This window comes from Helobdella robusta, assembly GCF_000326865.2.
Source record: "Helobdella robusta unplaced genomic scaffold HELROscaffold_3, whole genome shotgun sequence".
NCBI classification, from domain to species: Eukaryota; Metazoa; Annelida; class Clitellata; order Rhynchobdellida; family Glossiphoniidae; genus Helobdella; species Helobdella robusta.
Window position 1 is genome coordinate 1434545 of NW_008704501.1, and position 25743 is coordinate 1460287.

The following is a 25743-nucleotide window of genomic DNA, read 5'->3' on the forward strand; positions in this document are numbered from 1 at the left end:
AGTTAGTAAAAGTAGGTCAGTAATATAAAGTCAAGTTAGGTGATTTAAGTATTGTTAAGGTTAAGTTACGCTAAGATAAGTTGAGAAATAATTTATAACAAATCGATAATAACAGGTACATATTAACGGAGAAAAAAATCTCAGCGAGTTTTTGTGTCTCATTATTTGGCAGTGGGACAGGCAATCAATAGAAATAACAAAACACCAATCAAAAATATTTAAAATGTTTATAAACATATAGAGCATGCATATACAACGAATCATGTGAAAAATTAGTTGATGGATGAGTAAGTGAGTGAGTGAGTGTGAGTGAGTGAGTGGATAGGTGAGAGAATGGGTGAGTGAGTGAATGAGTGAGTGAGTGTATAAACTCAATAGATGCGCTGAATAACTAACTGCCTTGCAATGTTTTTGAACAGCAAGCTACGCATGGCAAAAAACAAAAATATTTCTCCGACCATTCATTCATATCATTATTCATTGGTCGTAAAGTTATATATTTTATATATGTATACATGTGTGTGTGTATGTGTATGAGTACGTGTGTCAGTGTTTGAATACAAAGATAATAAAAACTATAAATTAAGAGCTATATAAATTCAGAAAACAAGATAGCCCCATATAAATGCATGTGATGTTGTAAATAGACAATAGGTGAAAAAATAAACTGAGTAAAAACTAATAAAGAGAAGACAAAATATCCGCTTATAATTATATAAACTGTAATTATGATGATGATGACGACGACGATAATAATAATAATAATACAATTACTTATATTTAATAATAATATGACTCATGGAAAACTATAACATTCCTTCCAGCTGGTTATTGGGGTGAGATGAAATATTAACATTTATGGAGAAATATAATCATAAACTCAGCTTATTATTTCAGTATCATAATCATTTGTTCGTTCAATCACTCTCAATCACTCTCACCCACTCACCCACCCACTCACTCACTCACTCGCTCACCCACTCAACTCATGCAAACACAACACACAGACGCACACATACACAGACATACAAACTCACAGACGCGCGCACGCACACGCACACACATTCACTTACACACACTCACTCACTCACTCGGAGAGTAAATTAAGTGAATGTGGGACAAGAAGCACTGATGCATGTGTATAAGATGTGATCTTGAGATGTTGCTCGTTAGGTTCAACATCAACACCCTGCATGAAATAACTTTAAGATAAAAGTAAACAATGCAAGGCTTGTGTTATGGTTAAGATGATGATGACGATGATGACGATTAAGATGATTATATCACAACAATGAAATCGTTTAGGAATGTAATTATGATGGAAATATATCTGCTGATTACTAAGACGACGACGATGATGATGATGATACATTCCAATTAAATGACAACAACGTCAATATTGATGATGATGACAGCAACATCGATGGTGATGATGATGATTAAAAAGTTGTAGTGATGATCCCAATGCCGATGATGATAACAACGCCAATAAAACGGCGACAATATTAATGATGATGATGAGGAAGATGACGATGATGACGACAACATCAACAATGACGATGAAATGTTGGAAGAGAACATTGTTTGTATGTTCATCATAAGAAAGAACCAATGATGTTACAAACTGCTGATGAATACATAGCCAGCAGGGTAGCAGCAACAAACACGTGAATGTACACGTCAGGTTGTACCGTACTGCACATGTTTGTGTACAAGGAAAGATTTTTATACCTTTATGTGTATATGAACGTAAAAGCATGCGGGTGTGTGTGCGCGCGCGTGTGTGCGGGTGTGTGTGCGAGCGATTATGTTTATCAACAAGCACTAATACTGTAGCACTATGATTACACACGCCATAATAAACATTTGTAACATCCAAGCATGTATGGAGTAACGTGATGCAAGCACAACACAAAACCATTTAACATAACATTGCATGGTATAACATAACAACACAGCATAACTAACGTAATATAACCTTGCATAGCATAATTTAGCATGACATAAAGCATACAGAAATACTCCATAAGTGGAATGGAATGATTGATAAGATATCGGCCCATTAATATCACATTACCTTAATTATCTCATAAATACTTAATTGCCTCATTATAATATAACCCTTATGTAATGGTTATTATCAATCGTCAGTCATCATCGCCACAACCAGATCATAACGACTCAGTCATAACCACATACATCGTGACAGACAACCACCATTGTGATATCGTTATCATCATCACCATCATCATCATTCCTCTACTTCATCATCATCTTTAACAACATTATAATCAACATCATCATCCCAATTCAGAGCATTAAAACTATTGTTGCAGGTTTTACCAGAAGTAAGACAACTTATCCAAGAAAGTTTAAAACATTTCCAAAACATTTTACATCATTTTAAAAATATTTTAAAACCTTTCACAGGCTTATTACTACACTATACTATACTATACTATTTTTCTGAGTTTAGAAGTGCCTCTAACAAATGAAAAGTATTTCACGCTTCAAAATCCATTTTTAGAAAAATCGGCATCATAGAAAATTTAGAGTTGAGAATGGACAATTGTCCTTTTCACAAGACTCGTGCACACGAACACAAAAAAAATTTAATTCAAAAATATAAACACGCATAGAAACAAGCGTACAAACACAAATACAGGATACACCAATAAGCAAACAAAAGAACAAACAAAAAAGCTTTACATGCAGAAGCACAAATCTGAACAAACAAACGAACGAACAAACGAACGAACGAACAAACAAACGAACGAACGAACAAATCTGAGTAAACCTTTCAAGTGTGATTCGAGTAGGGACACAACGAACTGGTGGCCTGCCCCCTGTGCTATTGACAGTGCTGTCATGCCGTCCTACATGCATTAATCGGATCATTCATTCAATCATTGAATGAGTGAGTGAAAAAATAAATCAAGGAATGAGTTGTTGGATGGATAAAAAAGTACACATCGAATGCACAGCGTACTTTAAATAAGCATTATCAAATAGTTGTATGATGTAGCAGCGAAGATAATTTGTCAGTCAGCAAGCAACTCGTTTTCATCAATTTACACAACTGCACACTATTGAATAACGATAAAACATCGATAAAACATGGCTACAGAGCTGCATGTAACACAACAGAATCCACATATTCGACTGTACAACACACATTAAATAGAGAAGACGATTTTAAATGAACATGAAGCACATGTTCAATGATAACAAGTGAACTTTAATTATCCAGACAGATGATAAGCAAACAGCATGCATAAACTTTTGAAGAATTATACCGAACTTACTTTATCCTTGGCTTGAACGTCACATTTGCCTGTTGCCAGGAGAGATTTCACAATATCATAGTAGCCTGTGTGGTTTTAAAGGAAAGTTCAATGGACATTAAATCCTACAATCAGTACACAAACAAAGATGCTACGTCCGCTGCAGACCAATGAATAAATAAATACGCTACCTGGGAAGAAAGTGGAAATTTGATAAATAAATGATAACATGAAGTTAATTAAATATACAGAAGATAATTACAAGTTGAAAATCATGCAGATGGAAAAATATGTGCATGACCAATGCCAGATAGCGTTAAAAATGGGATCAAACAAATTTAACAACAAATGGCCACAAATATCACAAAAAAACATAAGAAGCAACTAAACAATATATGGAAAAATGACACAACATAATATAGCAAACAACACAACATTTGAAACAACAGCGTAACATTAGAAACAACAACACAACAAATGGAACAGCAACACAACAAATGAAACAACAAACAAAAAAATGAATAAATTAGCCTGACCTTTTTCTGAGGCACACATGAGTGCAGATGACCCATCGGCGTCTTGCACGTTGACGTCACATCGTGCATTGGACAGCAACAGGTTGACAGTTTCCAGGTGGCCGTGTCCAACTGCCAACATCAAAGGTGTCTGACCGGTCGACTGGCAGAGTCAATTTAATTATAAAATGCATCACGACTGATGGATGGAGTCAATAAATGGACAGCTATTCAAAAGTTAGTGAAGGGACAAATGCATCAAATAAACGGAGCAAATAAACGCAAGAGAGGTTAGAATCAGGAGTTGACAAGGAGTTTCTAATCATTATAAAGTTCACTAAGTGATGCTGAATTATTAAATATTTGATTTCAATGAAAAGATAATTAATATTAACTGACATCAGTTGATTTAGCGTTGACGTTGCCAAGTGTGAAAAGTTTCTTCAATAAATCTCTGTTGGAATCTGTCGGCACAACAGTCAGTGCGGCGAGCATCAGTGGAGAGTAGCCAGCGGCATTTGATTGGTCGACATTTGAGACATTCGTGTTGAGGATTGCGTTGGCAACATCCATGTTGTTGTAAGATATAGCGTAATGTAGGACTGTGTTGTGCTGTTGTGTGTTCAAAGTCTCAAGTTAATAACATATTGAAATGAGTCAACAATATGCTAACTCATAGAAACACAAGATTGCAAGAGTAAATTGTAATAAGAAATTATTGTAAGCACCGGATGAGCTAATACCAACATTAATATCAATGCAGTTGACGACGTGTTTATGTAAGTCAGCTGAAAGGTTGCTGAGATAAGAAAGAAATCCTTCAACGAGGTAGGCACTTGATTCCTTGGACCCTGCCAGATGGAACCATCTCTTCTGTATTAAAGTCTTGCACTGGTCCTACGTTGTTCAGTGTTATGATGGGCTAATTTATTTTATTATTTACAAAGAAATCCACGATAATGATTGACAGTTAAATGTTTCCTCAAAATCATCCAGAATGAATAAACGTTAAAAATAAATTTCTTTTAAAAAGTTAACAACTTTGATAAAAGGAAATTGCATAATAATTACGATCATTATTATAATTTAAAATATTTTGGCTACATAATGATGGAGAACAGTGGTTATCTACATAATCATCAACAATATTCAGAGGATTATTTTTGATTGATTGATTGAATGAATGAATGAATAAAAGATCAGGTGAATTAAAGAGAAAACAACTAACAAGATCTCCTTGTTTGACCTTTGACCTGTCCTTCAACCAGAGAACGTACATCTCGCAGGCTGATGATAATTCTTGATCAGGAATGAACCTGTTGTGACGTCAATTTCATCAGAGTAAACCACTTCATCGTCATCGTCACCGCCAACATCATAGTCACAATTATTATTACATTACTGAAATATCAATAAAAAATTTTTTTTAAATATTCGTGTTCAATTAATGGTAAATCATTTGACGCCAACTTTTCAGAAGTGATGCCAGACCTAGCGAAACCGAAAGTACTCTTTGAAAAGTCAGAAAAAGTTGACGACATGGACGATTTCTCAAAATTTGGTATCGATTCGTAATGAGACTGAGAAGTCGATGAGCTGATAATCTGTCCCGTGGCCATGTCAACCTTCTCCGTTGTAATTGTCTTGATGTTGTCCGGTCCATAGGATTCACGAATCACAGTTTTCACTCCCATCTGGTTGCCACTAAATGTTAATTTACCAGCGCCATCCTGATCCTAATTCATTAATGATATTTAATAACTGATGATGTAAAATATAATTATCATAAATTATTAAATTCTACAATGACATTCTACATCATGACATTCATTAATATGGTAAAATACTAAAAGTAGTTTCACAAATGGTAATAACAAAACTCATATATAAATGCACAACCTTCAATGCTCCAGATCCGCTTATCGAAGAAGTTGTAGTTCCGAAAGTCTTGGACGATTTTTCCAAGGATGAAGTACCACCACTACCAGTTATGACCTGAACAGCACCACCTCCGGTCACCATAGCTGAGAGACCTTCACCACTTCTGACATCACTAACCACACCACTGATCATCCTCTCATCAAACTCCACCCTCGCACCAAACGATCCATCATCTCCTTCCAGACTCCTGTCAACTTGTCCATCTTTGTTCAAATAAATTTTTGTTGTCTGGTAGCCTGGACAGTGAATTTGAGTACTTATCTGTTTGCCATCCTGAAGTGTGGTGACGAAATGCGTACCATCCTTAGTAATGCCATCGTAATCTTTTGTGGTCACCGTTTTTTCAGTGTAGTAAGAGGGACTCCTTTGGCCACTTGCCACTTGACTGCTGCCAACAGATTCACTTTTGGAGATGGACGTGGTTTCAATGGAACTGGTTTCAACCTTTCCTGACCTTCTTTCCGGTGCCACAGGAACCCCAGATGTGTAAGATAAGTATTGCTCAGGAAAACCAGACATTCCAGGAACCAATGGAATTCCAACGGTTTTTCCATCAGTGCTTGAATAACTTTCTTTGATGATAGTTTCTGTATAACCTGGTCCTTTTGTTTCAGTGATCAACTGAGTTCTACCATCTGATCCGGTAGATCTTTTAGATTCAGTTACTCTATCTATCCCCAACATCTTGTTAACATTTCCATCATGTAGGACCTTTCTACTCAAATAGGGACTGCTACTCGTGTCTGTAGTCGATTGCACCACAGTTGAACTTGTGTAACTTTTCCCATCACTTGTTCGAGATCCACTGGACACTCGAGTACTACCTTCAGGTCTTGATCTTGTTCTGCTAGTTTTTGTATAACTGACCAAATAACCTGGGGTTACAGTTTCCTCAACATATCTTCTGTATCCTGTAGCTTTTTCCTCATCTGTCCTGATCTCTTGCACTCCTGATTGGGATTCAGAAGATACCATATAGGAAGAACTTTGTTTATTGGTTGTACCGATTCTTTGTTCATACTCGTCACTGTCCATTTCTGTGTTCACCCGTTTATTGAACATGTCAACATCATCTGTCATTGAACCGGTAGTTCTGTATTGATCCATTGCAAAGAATGTAGACAGCTCTGTTCCTGTCTGTGAAGTAACAAGACGCTTTGGTTCAGTCATGATGCCCATAGAAAAAACCTGTTTGGGGTCTGTATTAGATCCCTTTTCTAAAAATAATCCTTGTGTGCGAGTGTTCGTGCCAACATCAAGTTTGTATATAAATTCAGTTCCAACACATCTGTGAGAAAGAGATGGGCGGTTATCAATAGCAACCGATTTCATGACTCTTATTGGGACCACATCGACATCTATCGTATCATCACTAACACCCACTGAAGCGATATCATATCCAACTCGAGCAGCATCTGTTCCCTTGTTCTCAGTTGAGAACTGACACTGAATGCCGACACTGTGAATTTCTCTTTTGAGCAATTCGTCCAGGTAGGCTTTCAATTGATCGCCTCTCATGCCTGCAAGACCTCCCTTGAGATTGGTCAGTGTTGTCTGACAGAAGCCACTACTTGCAAAATAGCTTTCTTCTCCACCAGCCATCTGATCAGTTGTGGAAACTAAATCAGCCCGATTCAATGCAACAGAAGTGGTTCTTTCAGATTCAGATATTCCAATTTCTCCAGCACCGACAGAAACATTACGAACCATTGGTTTCTCTTCCTCGCTGGTGTGCATCATGCCAACGTCGCGCATGGCAGCTTTGCACAGGATACCAACATTACGTGTTGCCAACTTGCTGGCGTCGGCTCCTCCTAAGTACACAGTCCTCAATTCTTTCTCGTGGACTTCAAACTTTTTCTGGTTATCCTCAAAAACATTTCCATCCCCTATTCCAATGCTTCTTGTTTCTTTTTGGACAACTTGTTGCTGAACGCCTTTTTGAACAGTGGGCTGGGTAGTTGTGACCAGTGAAAACTTATCATCAATACCGGTAACAAAAATGGTTTTGATTTCCTTTTCTCTGATTTCCGTAGTCTCTTCAGTATTCAATTCTTTTTCATGAATTCGTATAGGTTGCTGACCATCTGTTACTTTTTGAACAACCAGCTGAACTTCTTCATCAACCTTATAATCACCAACACCAATATCTCGAGTTGATTTTTGCTGGGATCTCATTTTTTCCTGAAGTTTCTGTAATTTGCAATTAGAAAATTAATGGTCCGTCTGTAACAATAAAAATATAACCGAAATTAAGATTAAAAGTTATAAAATATAAACTCACCCTCAAGTCGCTATCTAATTCTTGCTTTTCATTTTCCAGAATAACGATTCTTCTCAGAAGTTCTTCCCTTTCTTTGATCCAAATTGGAGTAACAGGCTGTACGATAAATTCATCATTTTTATTATTTAAAAAAAACAGATTCATATGTAAAAATTGAATCCTGGTGCAACACACATGAATAATAAATAATAATAATTTTATATTGTAATAATGTGAAATGCATATCTTGGGTCATCTCTGCTGAATATAACAATGCAAAATAAGATGCTTACATTTAACATTCAATCTATACAAAAACAAACAAAATTAATAAATAAAAAAAAACAAATATAAAAATGTCTTCAAAGTTAGTCAACATTAACAAATGCATGTACAATATATTATGATCAAACATACATAAAAAGCATAAATTGAGCTAACTATAGTTATATTATTATATTAAAATAATATTTTGGCTAAAATCTAGATAACAAACATCTATAAAGTCAAGCAATGTCTCATTAAAATTAAATGATCCTGGATCTTTGAATATAGCAAGACTAAATAAATAGGAAAAAACTCTATTATAACATCTTCAATGACTAAAATTAAATTAATGCTCCAAAAAATAACAACTCCATACAACAAGAAAATTAACCCTCTCAACTTCCATCCTGTCCAGGAAATCTAGATCAAGAGGTTTAGGAGCTTGACCGACTTTGTCACGAGCTTCCTAATTTATCAAATGAGCAAAAAATAAAGGCATATATAAATAAATAAAACATTTTTTGGGATTATAAATAACTCAGAAAATAGACTTTTAGTTGACGTTTAATTGCAGATAGTGGCAATATTAAAAAATTGAAAAATAATTGTAATAAAGTATTTAAATGGACCTTATCTTTCTCATCAACAGGTTTGGGTGCAGCTTCATTTACATATGTTCTCAGTGGACCTCTCTGATCAACTGGCTGAATGAGTTGTAACCTTCTCTGCAACTCAACGAGAGGTTTCTGTCGTGGCAACAATTTCTCACCTGGATCAAAACCAGGTGATGATGGCTCTGGAGATGGATCTCTTGGTCTTGGTCTTTCATTTTTTGGTTTCCTTTCTGGTTTTTCATATTCATCATTAGGCTGTTTATCATCTTCATCTGAATCCATGTTGATGATTGTTGTTCTAGTTCTGTGAACTTCTTCAATAACTCTAGTTGTAGTTGCACCATTTTCGCCAATATAAACCATCTCCTGCCTTTTCACATCATTACCATCAGGGCCTGTGTAACCATTGGTAACAACTGCTGTGGTGTTGTTTGTATTGATGTAACCATTTGTTCCACTATGTTGCTGGTAACTACCAGAGGAAGATGTTGTGGTGTTGATGTTCCGTCCATAAAGAGCTACAGCATTCTCATATGTGGGCTGATCATCTTTCTCAAATTGTTGATGAGGCAGAGTGCTTGTTGATGGGTATGGTGATCTGCTGGAGTGATGCACTTTTGATTGCAAAGTAGAAATTTGATGCTGTGGATGTGGTTGTGGGGATCTTTGGAGAGGAGGCTGCATTTGATGTGGTTGGTTTGGAGTAAAAGATTGAGAACCGATTGTAGCTGTGTTAGTAGCATTGACGATGGTGGAATCGGCTCGTTGTTGAAATTGTTGTTGTTGCATCTCGTGTAGACGTCTGTGATGTTTAAGCAGATAGCGAGGGTCATTTTTTACATTTTCATACTCATCTGCATTCAGATGTCTCAGAAAGTCTAAGTCAACATGATATCCATAAGGGCAACAAGAGCAGCTTGTTTTTTCATTAATCTTAGCACTTCCAACACCGCTTTCAAATTTTGTTGATGATGTCGTTCCTGTAGTTGAAGGATGATGCTGTCTGTTCTGGCTCGTGTAGCTGGTACTACCAGTTGTGTTATAATTGTGGGGGTTAGAGCCATAGTACCTTGAAAACGTAGAAGCATTTGTGCCCTCATTTTCTTGCCAGTCATCCAGATCAGCTTCTGTAGAAAAATCAGGCAAATCCATAATTTAATATTTTCTTGAATGTTTGACTTTATTTTTTAATTTTTTCTAATACAATACCAGCCTAATATTTCAAACTATGAACTAATTTTTTCAATTTCAAATAAAAATTTAAATTATGTCAAGTTAATCTTTGTCTTAATTTGCATGTTGGGTATTATAAACAATAAAGATATTGAACTTTTATTACTACCTACTAAGGTTATATTTTAAAACATCGCTTGTATCAAGTTTTACAAATGAGATTATTTAGCTATCTAAGAATGGCAAAATAAACAAAATGAAAATTTAAGAGTTAATTTTGCTGTTATTAAATTAGTTCAGATTACTTCAAATTTCTACTGAACCTACAAAATTTTACATAAAATGAGAAATGTAAACATATTTTATCAGACAATTAGGCAATAGAATAAACCATGTTAAGCTTGCTGAAAGCTAAACAATGCATGAAATCTAGCATACCACTCATTGAAATCTATATGGAAGGTAATTATTTCATGCATAGTCAAACAATTTGAGCAAACACAACCTACATTTACTGAAATGCCATCTGAAGTAATTGCAAAAATATTTTGACATTATATATAAAATTTTGTAAATGCACACAAAATACTTTCGTAACTTTAACATTCACATTGTTTGCCAATTGAGAAAATAACCCTTAAAATCAAATTTATTTATATAAAGATAAATAATTGTTTACATAAAGAATGATAAATAAATTTCTAAATAATTATATAATAAATAAATATATATATATATATATATATATATATATATATACACAATTAGGAATAAGACTGTCATAGATACATTCGTTAAAAAATATCACTGCAATCAGCTTTGATCAGTTTCTGGTTCAATTTTTCAATATCTTGTATGGTGTTTTTATAATAACTTTTTAACTTATTTAACTTTGCATTCACACTTTAGTAATAAAGTAGGAATGCAAAGTCAATTTTTGGAGCCAATAAAGTAGGACATGTTCAGTATATATAAGATACAACCATTAGTTGATAGCATACTTTTTAAAACATTTATTAAAATATATAATAAATAATTTTAAATAACAATTTTAATACTCCTTTAGTCAAGTGCAGTAACTGTAGTTCTCTAAGTCTAATAGTTATACTAAAAACTATGTTATACTAACTATGTGTAGCTGTTATGTCATTATATGAAATAATAATCATATAAATTTCAAGTGTGCTAGTAGCAAAATTTTCAGTAAGGGTCCGAAGATGAGACACACATTTTTAAGTGATTTTTGAATCTCAAAAGGTTGATAAGCACTGGCATACAAGGTTAAAAAACACAATGGAGCATTCTTTAGATCTTTGCGCCCAATGATTTATCAATCATTTGATAAGCTGTTGAACTGGTGTAATCCTAAACTACGCTGCAACTACAGTTTGTGGGTAAACTGGTACAAAACGTCAGCATGAACGGGACACTTGGTGGTGGAATGACAGTGTACAAAATGCAATAGCTGAAAAGAAAGTTGCATACAAGCAATGGCAAAAATCAAAGTCTGTTGATGACCATAAAATTTTCCGTGAGAAGAACTATGCAAGACGTCAAGTCGCACTGGCTCGGACAGATCAGTGCAGAGAGTGGCTCACTAAAAGCAGAGGTAAACAAATGAAATCTCTGTATCTTATAGCAAAACAAGCAAAGCGTACGAAAAAAGACAGTTGGTGCCTCATGTATCAAAAATGACAAAAATGATATGGTTCTTGAACAAGATGAGATCAAGCTACAGTGGAAAGAATATTTCAACTGTCTGTTAAATGAAACAAATCCCATCAATGTAAACTTTGACGCTCCATCCATCGAAAATCTGATTCCAGACATCACTGTAGAGGAGCTTACAGAAGCTCTGAAAGCTATGAAGGATGAAAAAGCAGCAGGGCCCTCTGGACTCACAAATGACATTATCAAAGCATCTGGTACTGCAGGTATCCAAACGTTACTACAACTTTGCCGTGAAATCTGGACAAATTGCTCAATGCGAACTGAATGGAGCATGACAGTTTCTCTATATAAAGGCAAAGGTGATCCATTGAACTGTTCATCATATTGGGGTATACGTCTGTTAGAACACTCTCTGAAAATTGTCGAGAAAAACATTGAGAAAAGATTAACGTCATTGCTTCACAATCGGAAAATATCAATTTGGTTTCCTAGCAGAGAAATCAACAATTGATGCAATTCACATCCTTCAGCAACTGCAAGAGAAGTACCTCGCAAAGCATCAACAACTATCACACATTTTTGTAGACCTTGAAAAAGCATTTGATCGAGTTCCCAGTGAAGTAATCAGGTGAAGTCTACGTCGACAACTCATTCCAGAATATCTTGTTCGACTTGTGATGGAAATGTATATGAATACTAAGACTCTCGTCAGCACAACGGTTGGAAACATAGATGCATTTGAAATCAGTGTTGGGGTTCACCAAGGCTCGATTTTCACTTCACTGTTATTTATACCTGTGATGGAAAAAATCACAAAGCTTGTTTTTGAAGCCATTAAGGTAGAGAAAGTCACATCGTTTCAATATCTAGGGGATGTTCTAGATTGTACTGGAGCAGGTGAAGCTGCTGTTCGAGCACGTATATGTGCAGCCTGGAATAAATGGCATCTCCTAGCCTCTCTATATTGATGCGGCGTGACATCCCACTACCACTATGATCAAGACTTTATAAATCTGTGATACGTCCGGTGATGTTATATGGTGCAGAAACATGGCCAATGACAACCAAACTGAAACAACAACTTCACCAAACCGATATGAAAATGATCCAATGGATGCAACGAAATAGTCTAAAGAACCTCATCAAATCTACCGAAATTCTGCATCGTTCTGGTTTAGATGATATAAAGGACGAATGCTGGCAACACCGTCTGCGGTGGTTTGGTCATGTCAAACGAAGTGGAAACAGTACCATAACTTCTCTTGCAGATGTTGAAGTACCTGGCACACGTCCCAAAGGTCATCCAAAAAAGTCCTGGTCACCAACAATCGAGCAAGACATGAAAGCTCTAAATTTAAAATAAATGAAATGGAGATATATATATATATATCTATATATTATGTTATTATTATTCATTATATATATATATAATATTATAATAGGCTCAAACTAAAGAGTCAATATTGAATATGCCATCTTTAAAACAATTAAAAGTTAAATATAGACAGCAAGTTAACTTTTAAACTAGAAATAAGTTGTGTAACTACTAAAATAGCCAGGTCACTGGGTGTAATCAATAGAGTTAAATTTTACTTACCTAGGAGATCATTGATTTTACTGTACAATTCAATATGTCTGCCTCATCTTGTATATGGCAACATCATCTGGGCGTCGACATATCCTTCGTTAACATTACCATTACAACGTTTGAAGAAAAAAGCTATGAGAATTGTTACTCATGCAAAGTTTCATGACTCAACTAAATCATTGTTTCCGTTGACAAATAGCTTAAATTTTATTGATCTTCACAGATATTTTTGTTCAATATTTGTTTTCAAACAACAAGCAGGATTATTACCACCTATTTTTGGTGATTATTATAAATTTTTCTTGAATAATAGATATCATAATATGATCAAGTGTATGTAACAAGTCTAAAACAAACATTTTGTTTTTTCATGTTTTCTGTAATGGTCCGCGAATATGGAATAATTTAATAGCTAAATATAACTTGAACACTATTTTGGATGCAAGACTGAATATTTTCAAGAAAAAGCTAAAGGCAATTTTAATTAACAAACAACATAACCTTGTTTAAGTGATTTATATTGACAAAATTATATGTTAATGATGGTGATGACAATAGTGATGATGATGGTGGTAACGAGGATAATTGGTGGTGGTGGTGCTGATGGTGTCTGGCGTTTTGCATGTTAATAATGGTGATGGGGATTGAAGTGATGGTTGTGGAGATGAGGATGTTTAGTGGTGGTAACGGGGATGTTTGGTGGTGGTGATGGTGTTTAGCGATTTACATGTTAATGATGGTGATAGTGATGAGGATCGTGGTGATGGTTGTGGTGATGAGAATGTTTGGTGGTGGTGGTGCTGAAGGTGATGACTTTTGTTTATAATGATAATTTTCTTTTGTATTTTTTTAATTATTGTAAAAACTGGTAAAATTATGAGTTTTTTTTTGTAGTGATTTAGATTACAGAAATAATTTCATTTTTTTTAATTTGATCACTTTGTAATTTTGTATTATATCAGACTGGTTTTTTATTTATTTTTTTGAAACTATTTGCAAGGTGGCTATGCTAGATGAGTTACATGATAACTTGATCATAGTCATCCTGTCTTCTATTCTTTTTTTGTTAATTTTTTATAAGCAAATAAAAGTATCGTAAAATGTATAACAAAGAAAATGTCTTTAGATGCATAAATGTCCAAAATCAAATTAAATTTAATTAAATTCTAAATATAGCTTATTCAACAGATATATTTAATATTAGATTCAAAATTATTATAAATTTTATGATCAAATTATCAAGTGTACAGAAACTCAAAAATATAAACATAGACTATCACTATACTATACCACAGTATAGACGTGTGGTATAGAGAATAGATAAAGTTAAGCAGCCAACCTTCGTCAGTGGATCTTAAATCTTTTCCTCTTGAAAATCTATAGGAGGAATATCCAGATTTCCTTAACATCCTATCATCGTCCATCTCAAAATCGTCGTCTGCAGTGTCGAAACCTGACTTCTTTTCTGAAGTGGTTGTTAAAACTTCACGAGTTACCTTGTACATTTTCGGAAATTGGTGCAATTATCTTATTTTATTTAATAATTAACTATTACTAAACTTTGTATAATATGGTTCGGCTGGTTTCAGTAAGTTAATTACAAACAACACCAAGCGGAAAATATCAAGTGTTGTTATGCTAGTACCAAATGATCCAATTAATTATTAATTAATTATTAAATGTACTTTTTTATTAGTAGATCAAATTAACTTTTGAATAGCAATAAATCCATTTTAGGATGAAATCTTAGCTGAAGATTTTAATTTTATTAAAATTAGCAAACAAAATACAACAAACAAAAGGAGCAGACGAATTTTCAACTTAGGATGAAGGAAATATTTAGGATAGAGGCATACTTTTTGATAATTACACAAACATCTTTGTTACCTTTTAAACGCAGGCAGCTCGTTCAATACAAAAATATTCAAGCTCCGTACTAATACGGCGATGTATGCGATTCATACATCACATACATATTCACAACTATATCATACAGAACGTGCATTAGCCGTATATTTACACACACACATACATAATATATAACAACTGTAATTCGTTATATGAGGAATTACTTTGGTTATTTATATACTGCAATATAAAAACTTATTTATATAATGCAATTTCCAGACGTGCCTACGAGCACATACAAAACAATATTGTGCGGTTTTGAGAACAGAAATACAAACAAATTTCAAGACAATACTTTTAGATGGAGTACATAAGGTTTGGCTTAATGTGTTCTTATGTACATGCGTTCATTTAGTTTACACAAACAAACGCACATACAATCGTACACATGCAAATGTTTCTTAGTGCAACGCACGCGTGAACCTGTTTGACTCGAGCGTTTTTCATTAGCATAGTAGGTTCAAAAAAAAAACACAATTGTAGCGTTCCGCAATTTGCCGAATGATTTATCGATCATTTGCTAAGCTGTTGAACTTGTTTAGAGTAACATTCATGTAATTTTCAATTGATTTAATTAAAGGATGTATTTATGCACAGGAGCTTATTATTCCTTCGTTATGTTATGTGCTCGTCCATCTGCCTACATTATGCAGAGCCACTGGCGTAATGGACGCACAGCACACGCAGTGTTGTTGCAGTAGGTAGGTATGTTTCAAGGTATGGAAAGGGGGTTGGTAGCGTAAGGTGAATGAAGGCGTGCGGTGGACGGGAAATCAATGGATGTCATTTCATTCAATAGAAGGCATGTGGACAAATTAGAAATAAATCAGCCGTTTCTCTATTTAGTTAAAGCCGACAAAATTTTACTTAGTTTTACTTTTAGTAAAAATTTAACAGCAATCCGTAACTGTATCAAGGTATAAGGCAAGCAGTTTTATTTAAAGTTAATATTATAAAGATTCCATCTGTAATTGATAACAACTGTTATAAAATGTTTAAATATAAATTTAAGAAGGAATGTTTTGCAAAACATAATCGACATTATATAAAATATAAAGTTGGTAAAAATTCAAAAATATAAAAAGGCACTCAAATGAACATGATTTTAATAACAGGATGGGTGATACGAATAACAATTAATTAACAACTAATAACACAAAAACAACTTGAATACGCAAGATTAAAATGTATAAAAACAATTATAAATTGTTTTTAGTAATTCAACGACATTACGCGACCGACTTTGGTAAACTTTTCCCTTTTCGAAACAGAATTTTGTTCAGTCCCAATTACTTCATTACGGAAAACTCCGTCCTCAACGTCTTCATCACTTTCAATTATGGAGTTTACAACTTGCCTAACTTGCTTTGATTTCATTTTCGGTTTAATATCTCCCAATTCTTCATCTTTTCCAGTTTTATCCGTAGCTACGTCCTTTTTCTCCCCCATAAATAAACCTCTAGTACTGCGACCATCAAATGCTTCATAAAAGAAAAGACATTGTTCCAACGCGAAAGAGTAAGCAGTCGTTCCTAATGAAGCTTGTTCTAAAAAGGCGTTCAGTGTGAATGTAGCCCCAAGGTTTAACAATATCTTGTCCAACCTGTCTCTTGCTATGAACGGTAAAGGTTCAGGACCTGTCAGTACACCAAATAAAATAAATAGAAAAAAAATTATATAGAACATTGTTATGACCTAATTTAGAAACGAGCTTAAGTAACATTTTGTTGCGTTAGGTTAATATAATACAATAATTAATAAGCATAAAAATGCAAAAAAGATTACTTGATGTAATATACTTTGGTAGCAGACAATCATATTTAATGTTTGATTTGAAATTTCGAGTGGCATGTTCAATGGTCAGGGTTCTCATCTCCTTCCTCATGTCCTCCAACACTTTTATTGACTGCTCGTCTGAGAAGTAGAGCTCATCCAACTCACCTAACAAATTCTGATTAATTATTTTAATTAAAATATAAATCAGCCTAAAAGATTTATTATGTTTATAAGATATACCTCATCGGGCTTATGAGCATTCATAATAAAAAGTAGCGAAGTGTAGTAAGCTTCAGGAAACTGTTCTGGTAAAACGTGCGCTAAATATTGGCTGTCGATATTTTTAAATTCTTTGGTGATGGGAGGGGCTTTCATCATAGCCGGCACGTCGGGAACGTATCCAAATAAATCAAGGGCATCACTATGGGTAGCTGAGTGCTGACACGTTATAGTGAATATAATGCTGGATAACAATTCACCAAGTTCTTTCAAATTCGAAGGCCTGCACATTTTTGAATCGCTTGACAAGTTTGGAATATTTGCATAATTATTTGCAAAAGGATGTGTTTCACTAGTTGAATTATTTTTCGTTTCGACAAGGTTCAAAGGGTTAATAGTTTTTACAAAAATTTTTTCTAAATTTTTGTTATGGTTAAAATTTTTATTATTTTCATCCATGAGAGAAGAGTTTATTTCATCATAAACACTTTCACTTTCGGAAGGCCTGTGTAAATCGTTTGAGTAGACATTTTGTTGTTGTTGGCGCAAGTTCTTTATATCGAGTTGAAGACTATTTGAATGAAAGTCTTGGTTGTGATGGTTTGATGCTTGTTTATTGATGTTGTCCACCGTAGAATCAACTTCATCAAAGAAGAATTGTCGATTCCCACTAACTTCAAGAGGCGGAGCACTGGGAACCAAGGGGTAGGATGAAGATACGTCGGAAGGAAAGTTAGAAAACTTTTTATTCAAACTTGAATCATTAGGGAAAAAATGCCCAGGAAATCCAAAATTTGAAAGTTCGTCAAACCAACTCGCGAGTTCTTCATCTTTAAGAAAATCTTCGGGAGTCCCATAATGTATGTTGAGTAATTTATCACAGCAGTTATTGATGCAATCAAATAATCTCAGTGCATCATCTCTGTAAATGTACCCGGGAAGATGTGACGCAACAGAAACTTCACGTCTCTCGAAATCTTTTCTAGGATTCAGGTGATCAAAATGAAATTGTGACCAATGTCTTTCCATGAGCTCCTGGAATCCAAGTCGACCGAGTGAGGTGTACTTGTCGACAGCACCATTCTCACTCAACAGTTGATGCCTTATCAATGTATTGGAAACCAACAAGTACCTTAAATAGATGATACAAATGTATCAGTAACAAAAATGTAAACAACAAACCGCATTTCAAAAATAAATCGCCAATAAATAACTCATAATTATAAGCAATAATTTTTAATTACATACCAGAGATATTAATCTACGAATGCATTTAATAATATTTTACAACAAGTCTTTCATTTTCTACAATCGACATTAACGGAAAAGGAAAAATATTCCAGAAATGAACGTTATTTGAATGAAGACTGACATTTATTATTATTGTTATGTGTAAAGAGGAGCTACCTGAAGTGAGGTAAGAGAATTTTGTAGCACGGATGGCTGGATGGCAGGCACCTCATGGTGGCAATGAGGAAGGGTTCCATGAGGAAGTGACAGTTGAACAGGTGGGAAACGGCAAACTGGTAGTTGAAGTCGCTACAACGCACCCATCTGCAGTTTCACAGTTGTTTAAAATCATTCAAGGCAACAAATGGAGAAAATTATTACTATCACTTTGTAAATGCGGTGAGTGTATAAGTATTACGCATTTGATTATTATTGAAAGGCGCTATATAAATTCTCCGATAATAATTATAATAATAATAAATAATAATATTAATATATTAATATTAATAATACGTGAGTTCTGTGCAACAAATCATACTTATAGAAATTATACAAAAGGTGTTACTGGAAAATGAAAATGGATACATTATTGACAAATCAAACTGTAGTACTAACGCTATAATAAATAAGAAGTAAGGCAAAAAGCAGAATACACCAGAAAAAAACTAACAGCTTGGCTAGCAGCCAGCCTTCCTTATCGTTGGGAGTCCAGATTGGATTGCTGTCAGAAGCAGGTTCCTGATTCAACTGTATAGCCAATGGCAGAAGTGTTTCGACATCATTTAAATAGAAGAGAACGATTGGCGAGGCGATGAACCGGTGGTCAGTGTTGTGATGGGTTGTAGTTATCTTGTTGAGAATTTTGTAGTCAACAATGAAGATACGACCGTCCTGTAAAACATAAGTGAAACATACACGGATACGTTTACTAAAAAACTTCTGCAATTCTTTGTAAGGAATAAAATAATAAATCAATACACTTTCATTGAAGATTAATGAAAATATCAACTTTGTCATAAAAAATTATTTTATAATTTTACATATAAGATTTCGGATGATTTATACTTTTTGTATTTAGACTTTGAAAAAGTTAACCAATTGAAAAAATTAATTTAAATTTTGCAACCATCAGCTTAGAGATTTGTTTAGAAAATTTATCAATATATATATAAATATTTCTGTATCGCAGTTTGTCTGATAGACAATAATGATGACGATAGCAACAAAAACAAAAATAATAATTATAATAATAACAATAATTGTAAAAAATTTATAATCAACAGACCTCTATTGCTTGTTGCAAATTGTAACCATCTAAAAACTGGCGCACCATAATATTTGTCACAGGAAACTTATTGGGCAACTTGGTGCACTTCTGAATAAGCACTGGATTTGATCCCACCAGGAACAAATTGGCAAAGTCTTCATCCTTGAGTACAGCGTGGCACATATCCCCAGGACTTCCATCAGGAAGTTTTGACTCCATATCAAATGTTGAGTGCAGATTCAAATATCTGCTCCTAAGAAGACAAGGTCAACCAACGATGACTTCATTCTTATTAATTAGGCAATGAAAAGTGTACCCTTTTATCTAAATTTAACATTTATATCTTTACCAATGCATTATGGCAGAGATGAGAAAACTTCTTCTTCAACTGAGCCGCATACATTCAAAACTATCATAAACAAGACTCGTACACAAACAGCCATTGTAGAAACAAAAATGTTGTCACAATTACGAAAAATTAAAAAAAAAGTTGGACTTGAAACAAAAAAATAAAGAGATCCAATTGCTAGTTTGGTTGAAAGAAAATTTTGAAAATCCAGAGAATCAGAGTGTGACGTAATACAACTATAAAGCACATTTATCAATCAAGCAAACAGTAACAAAATTAATGATACATTTGCATATAATAATAATTGCTACTTGAACAAAATTAATTTACGAATCTGGAGTTAATGCCGATATCGTGCTATGGAAGCTACATGATTAAACTCTTTCAAAATTATGGTCAAAATTATGCTTGCTTGGCTTTGAATATATTATAATATATTTATATTTATAGATTTGTCCATATTTATAGATGCGTCCATAAAATACTGTTGCAGTAGTCGAGTTTCTAATCGAATGTATTTTTTCGTACTCCGGTAACAGCCTTCACACCGTGCAATTGCGGATAACAGTCATAACAGAATAACATAGCATAACATATATAACAAATATAGCACGCAGACGGTTAGCACAAACGCAAAATGAATATTAAACCCAGCCACGTCGGTTAAGTTGAAACCGTAGCTGATTGAGTAGCTGACTCGGATCGGGTGAGTCCGTGATTCTTCATTTATTTGCGTACATTTGATGGGTAGCAGGCAAATTCAATTGTTAAACCGTCGAATGACGCAACTGAACTACTCGCTAAAATCCGTATGTCGTCAGTAAAAACATTTTTTAATTATGCCGATAACTTCCGTGGTTTAAAAAAAAAAACAACGATCCCAGAAAACCACCCAGTGGAACACCAAATGACACTTCTTAGCTTTGGAAAAGACGCCACTGAAAACAATTTGTTGATTCAGTCCCAATACTTAAACCGTGTTACAGTGACTCGTCGACAAAATTTTAAAATTTTATACGCCTATACCTAAAACGCCAGTAACGAAATATGTTGTGCATTTATCAAAGCAAACATTTATCAGTGCAGTCTCGGTGACACAAAGCAGGCGAAAACTAGATTGAAAATAATTTTTTGTAGATAGAAAACCAAATCAAGTGAAATACTCGCAGGCCGCTTGAAATGTACGATGCGCTGCATTCGACTAGCAGTTCGCCTACCTCTGCAATTTTGCATTAAGTTATATAATTAAACAGAAAATATGTCAACAGTGCAACATAATTGGATAAAAACATACGAGTCAATACAAACCCATCAACACAGTCATTTTTGAGGCATTCAATGTGGTAGCCCTTTTGTTGCCTTGTTATTGAGTTGGGCCTCAGTCTAAAAAAGTTGTTTCCAATTAAATTTTTATTTCTATTGCTTAAAGTAGTACAATAGTTTCAATTAATCGATTTCAAATTATTTGAAAATATTAAATAAAATTTGAATGATTCTAAAACTAACGATAATTTCAGTCATGTATATGTCATTGAGCGTTGGTTATTTAAAAAATTTAGATAAAAAAAATTTGACCAACTTTTTAAAACTACTTTTAACTCTTTTCACAATGGACTTCCTGTTTGATAGCGGATCATCCTGGCCATCAACCTCATCATAGCCGACAATATGACTCTTTCTCGTAATGTACTTCTGGTGTTTTGTGTTCCCATGATATTCATCCGAAAACTGCTTCATAAAAATTGGTCTCTTTGATTTGTCTGATGCTTTGTTTGAAGCACGCATTTTCCGCGTTTCCTTTGGCTTTTTCAACAATTTGGCTTTTTTCATTTTTCCTAGCAATGATTTTGATTTAGCGGATTTATCTACTGCCAAACGAAATCGAAATTCTCTGAAGAAATCAATCAGTTTGGGATCGACTTCCCATCGAACACCTGTGTACTTGGCTGCACGAGATTTGTGTCGTTCAGGTAACTTGTTTACCTGTTGAGGATTACGAATCTGCCCTGGAAGCATGACACCTGATGATGTTGACGAAGAGGAGGAGAGTTTCTTGTCATCTTTTTTGTCCCATAAATATTCACACTTTCTTTCATTAAGCTGAAATAATCTTTCTTTTTTGCTAACCTGGTAGAGCTCGTTGTGAGCCAGATAGGCTGAATTTGAAGGAAATAAAAATAATTAAGCCATCTTGTATGTTCCAATGGATAGAAATGTCATTAGAAAATTTCTCAGCTATGAAATGAAACTGCATGTCCTCAAAAAAACGTTATAATGAAAAGCCAAAGAGATATAAGAAATGCTATTTTAAGCGTGAATATAGAAAACACGAAACACATTAATCAAAATCTTACTTTAAATGGGATAAAAAAAAACGAAAAAAAAATTGTTGACAATAAAAACGTCACAACAACCTCCTCCATACCTTCTCCAGGAAGTAACAAAATGGGATTCTCTACAACCTCATAACATGGAAAGGTCCATGATTTGTTTTGTTTGACATCTTCAACTGTTAAACTCCTGAGAAACCAGGACTCAGTAATGTGTCTGTTGTAATCGAAATATTTAAATAATCATTTACTTTAAGCCGAAATCATTACTAATTTCAACATTTTCTTTAAAGGTAATCCTATTAGATGTACCGTGACACAATTAAAAATTTAGATTAGAAATATATCAAACAGACCTGTAGTAAACCTCAACAACAACGCCAAGCAGATCATCTACAGTGTCATAATTCGTCCTGAACACTTCCTTTCTGTAGTGCTTCACTTTCTCCCAGTTACCTTCACGATTTTCCCTGCTGAGAACGAGAGGAGAGCTTCTGCAACGTTTTCCTGTGGGGAGGGGTTGATTATTGCTGTGAAGAAGAAGATGATCATTGTGTGCCACATGTGCGATCGTTCACAATTTCATACGCGTTAAACAAAGTCGGCATTACTGTCGCTATTCATTTATACAATGCACGAAAAAAGTTTACAACGCTGGCTGATTTATATTAACCTCTGAAAACAACCAACCAATTAGAGTAACGTAGACCTCAACGAAAGGTATCGGTCTACTTTCTTTCAGAGATTCAGAAAAAATGGTTATGATGTAGGTGGTGTTCAGGGCTCCTTCAGTCTTCTCCTTCACTGGATCACATATCTGAGAGACCTCCTGCAGTCGACAACAAACTAAATTAATTAATTAATTAATAATGGTACAAAGAAAGCACATTCTGTTTTTGAAAAGTCATCATATATAATGATATTATAATAACATTTTATTTCATTTAGACGCAAAACGAAGATTGATTGATTTTATTTCATTTAGATGTGGGCACATGTTTTTCGCGCCAATCATTTCTTTATGTTTATGTTTTATGTTTATATAGGATGATTGGAAGATGTTGTCATATAAGTTGTATTTAAGGAGCAAGTTGTGGTTTCAAATGGAAATATGTACATTTGAACAATAAGAATTATTTTTTAGCGTGAAACAACAACAAACAACCTTCCTCTCCATTTCTGTAAAGGTGCTAATCATAACTTTCTGTAAACTGAAAGGATCCTGAGGAGAACGAGCAGTGGGAAATCCAATACCGGCAGGATTGTCGGCCATGTTGAACGTTGTTCGTCTGAGAGCCTCTGATGCCACATGTGTGGTGAGTTCAATTCTCATCAGACGACTCCACGGAAACTCATCTTCATTCCATAGCTTACAATGAATTTTTAAATTATCACTGAAACCAGGCAGGAACACATGACTGAGCATAACAACAGAAACAAGAACAATTTAATCCACAAACGTTTACAAACATTAATTTTTAGAGTTTTGCATTAATCATATACCCTACCAGCTGTGGATTGACATGATCGAAATCTCTGGATTGAGGTCCCATTTGAACATCCATGTAGAACGTAACAGGTTCATCTCTCCACAAGCGAGTTTTGAATTCCTGTCTTAAATAATTATCATTCCTCTCGTCTTCGTCTGCTGCTAGAACCAACCAAGGTGCATTTTGTTCCTCTACTGTCAACATTCCACTCTCCAAAACCTAATAAGTCAACGTTAAAAACAATAAAAATGAAAATAGATGGAGTAGCAGATGCTTATTTAAAAACTTCTTCAACTTATTACCAAATTTTTTGTATATAAAGAACTTCAGGAATGTTTGAAATTAAAATTGATATAAATGGACCTGCTTATCTTCGGCGAAATTGACTTCATCATACTTGGCAGCAGCATGAACAGGGATCAATCTAAACTTTACAAGTTGCTTCTTCTTGTTTGGCATTGTAACTCGATAGCATAGTTGTGAGTAGTAGGTTAGGTCTGCAAAAGATGAAGGCCCCCTCCTTATACTGTCCACTAGGGCTCTGTATCTGCAAATGAAAATTGCAACATGCAAAAAATAGACGAAAAAATCAATAAAATAAACTGAATTTTAAAACAAATAATGCATACACATAAGGGTTTTTAAGGCACCACTTCTCCATATCATCTTCATTTTTTAAATTGAGCATCTGCAAAAATGTAGAGCTATCTCTGGCAAGAGACATGCGACCAGTTTGAAAGAACAAATCAAATGGGCCATCGTGGTCTTGATCCACAAACTTGATGACAACCTCTCTTATGCATCCATCTCTGTCGTCCTTGCAGTTAACATTACTCACCCTGCATTTTCAAAATACCTACATCAGTAACAAAATTTGAGTGAAAACATGTCCAAACAATTCAATTGCAACTCAAAATAAGTTTCCACAGCAAATTGTACTTCACCTAAATCTTATTTTATAGTTGTGGTCTTCATTGAAGAATTCACAATTCTTAATGGGATTGTCGGAAATGACGTAAGCATAACCTACTGCTCCTACCGCGTGGTACCTCTTCAGCATTGCCGGCAGCTTCTGCCTTTTAGTTGAAACCATTTTCAGGGCATTGTGAGAAGCCAGTGACAGAGCATTATGACCCAAGACATTTGTTATGCACGATGGTGAGGCCTTATTAATATAAATAAAAATAATTTGAAAAAAATTAAAAATCTAGAATTTTGAAACATAAAATCAAATATTGTCACATATTTTACTACGCAACAAAAACAAATAATAATTTGAAATTTGCATTACATTATAAATAAATTTGTTGCGTGTTCGTTCTTCTAATTAAACTAATGAAATGAATTAAATTCAGTTTGACCAATGTAAATTTAGAAAAAAACTTGAAAAACTAACTTCTCTTTTTTCTTCAAGTAATTTATTAAATTTTTCATTTCCCAGTTTTTTCCTTAATATTTCCCAACTAAAATTTGTCCACATTTCACACTAGCACCTGAATCAAATCAATCTTCTTTAAAAAATAAAAAAAAATACTGGACAAAATTTTCTTTCAATATGACATAATCAACAGGGGCTGGAGGTATTCATTAGTGATCAGAAAGGGTCTGTTCTGGCGTGTTACTACATAAGTTGTCTGTCATTCATTTGCTGGAAAAAACAATTAAAATCTTTGCAGGCAGGATATTTTGTATTGTATTGTATTACATTTTATTGTATTGTATGCTGCCTTTTCATGTTAAAAAATGTACAAATGATTTCAAGTGCTCCTAGAGGCTTGTTACATACGCTTTGTTAAAGCAGATTTTTTTCCTCAACAGACTTTATGGCAATCAATTATAATTAAAAAAACTGCTAAAA

The 25743-nt window shown here is 34.3% G+C and overlaps 2 protein-coding genes across 2 annotated transcripts; both read right to left on the reverse strand.

The window, feature by feature from the left end:
- Nucleotides 1-3740: 3740 nt before the first annotated feature.
- Nucleotides 3741-4684, reverse strand: HELRODRAFT_66334 (hypothetical protein; the record flags this gene model as incomplete). Its single annotated transcript, XM_009021071.1, has 3 exons — nt 3741-3962; nt 4199-4411; nt 4547-4684. Coding segments are annotated over 3 exons (573 nt in total), but the record flags the coding sequence as incomplete, so codon positions are not given.
- Nucleotides 4685-17204: 12520 nt separating this feature from the next.
- Nucleotides 17205-24732, reverse strand: HELRODRAFT_66358 (hypothetical protein; the record flags this gene model as incomplete). Its single annotated transcript, XM_009021072.1, has 13 exons — nt 17205-17502; nt 17962-18351; nt 18627-18773; nt 19120-19340; nt 19735-19929; nt 21935-22221; nt 22491-22599; nt 22838-22925; nt 23049-23199; nt 23554-23764; nt 23904-24104; nt 24273-24432; nt 24515-24732. Coding segments are annotated over 13 exons (2676 nt in total), but the record flags the coding sequence as incomplete, so codon positions are not given.
- Nucleotides 24733-25743: the final 1011 nt, after the last annotated feature.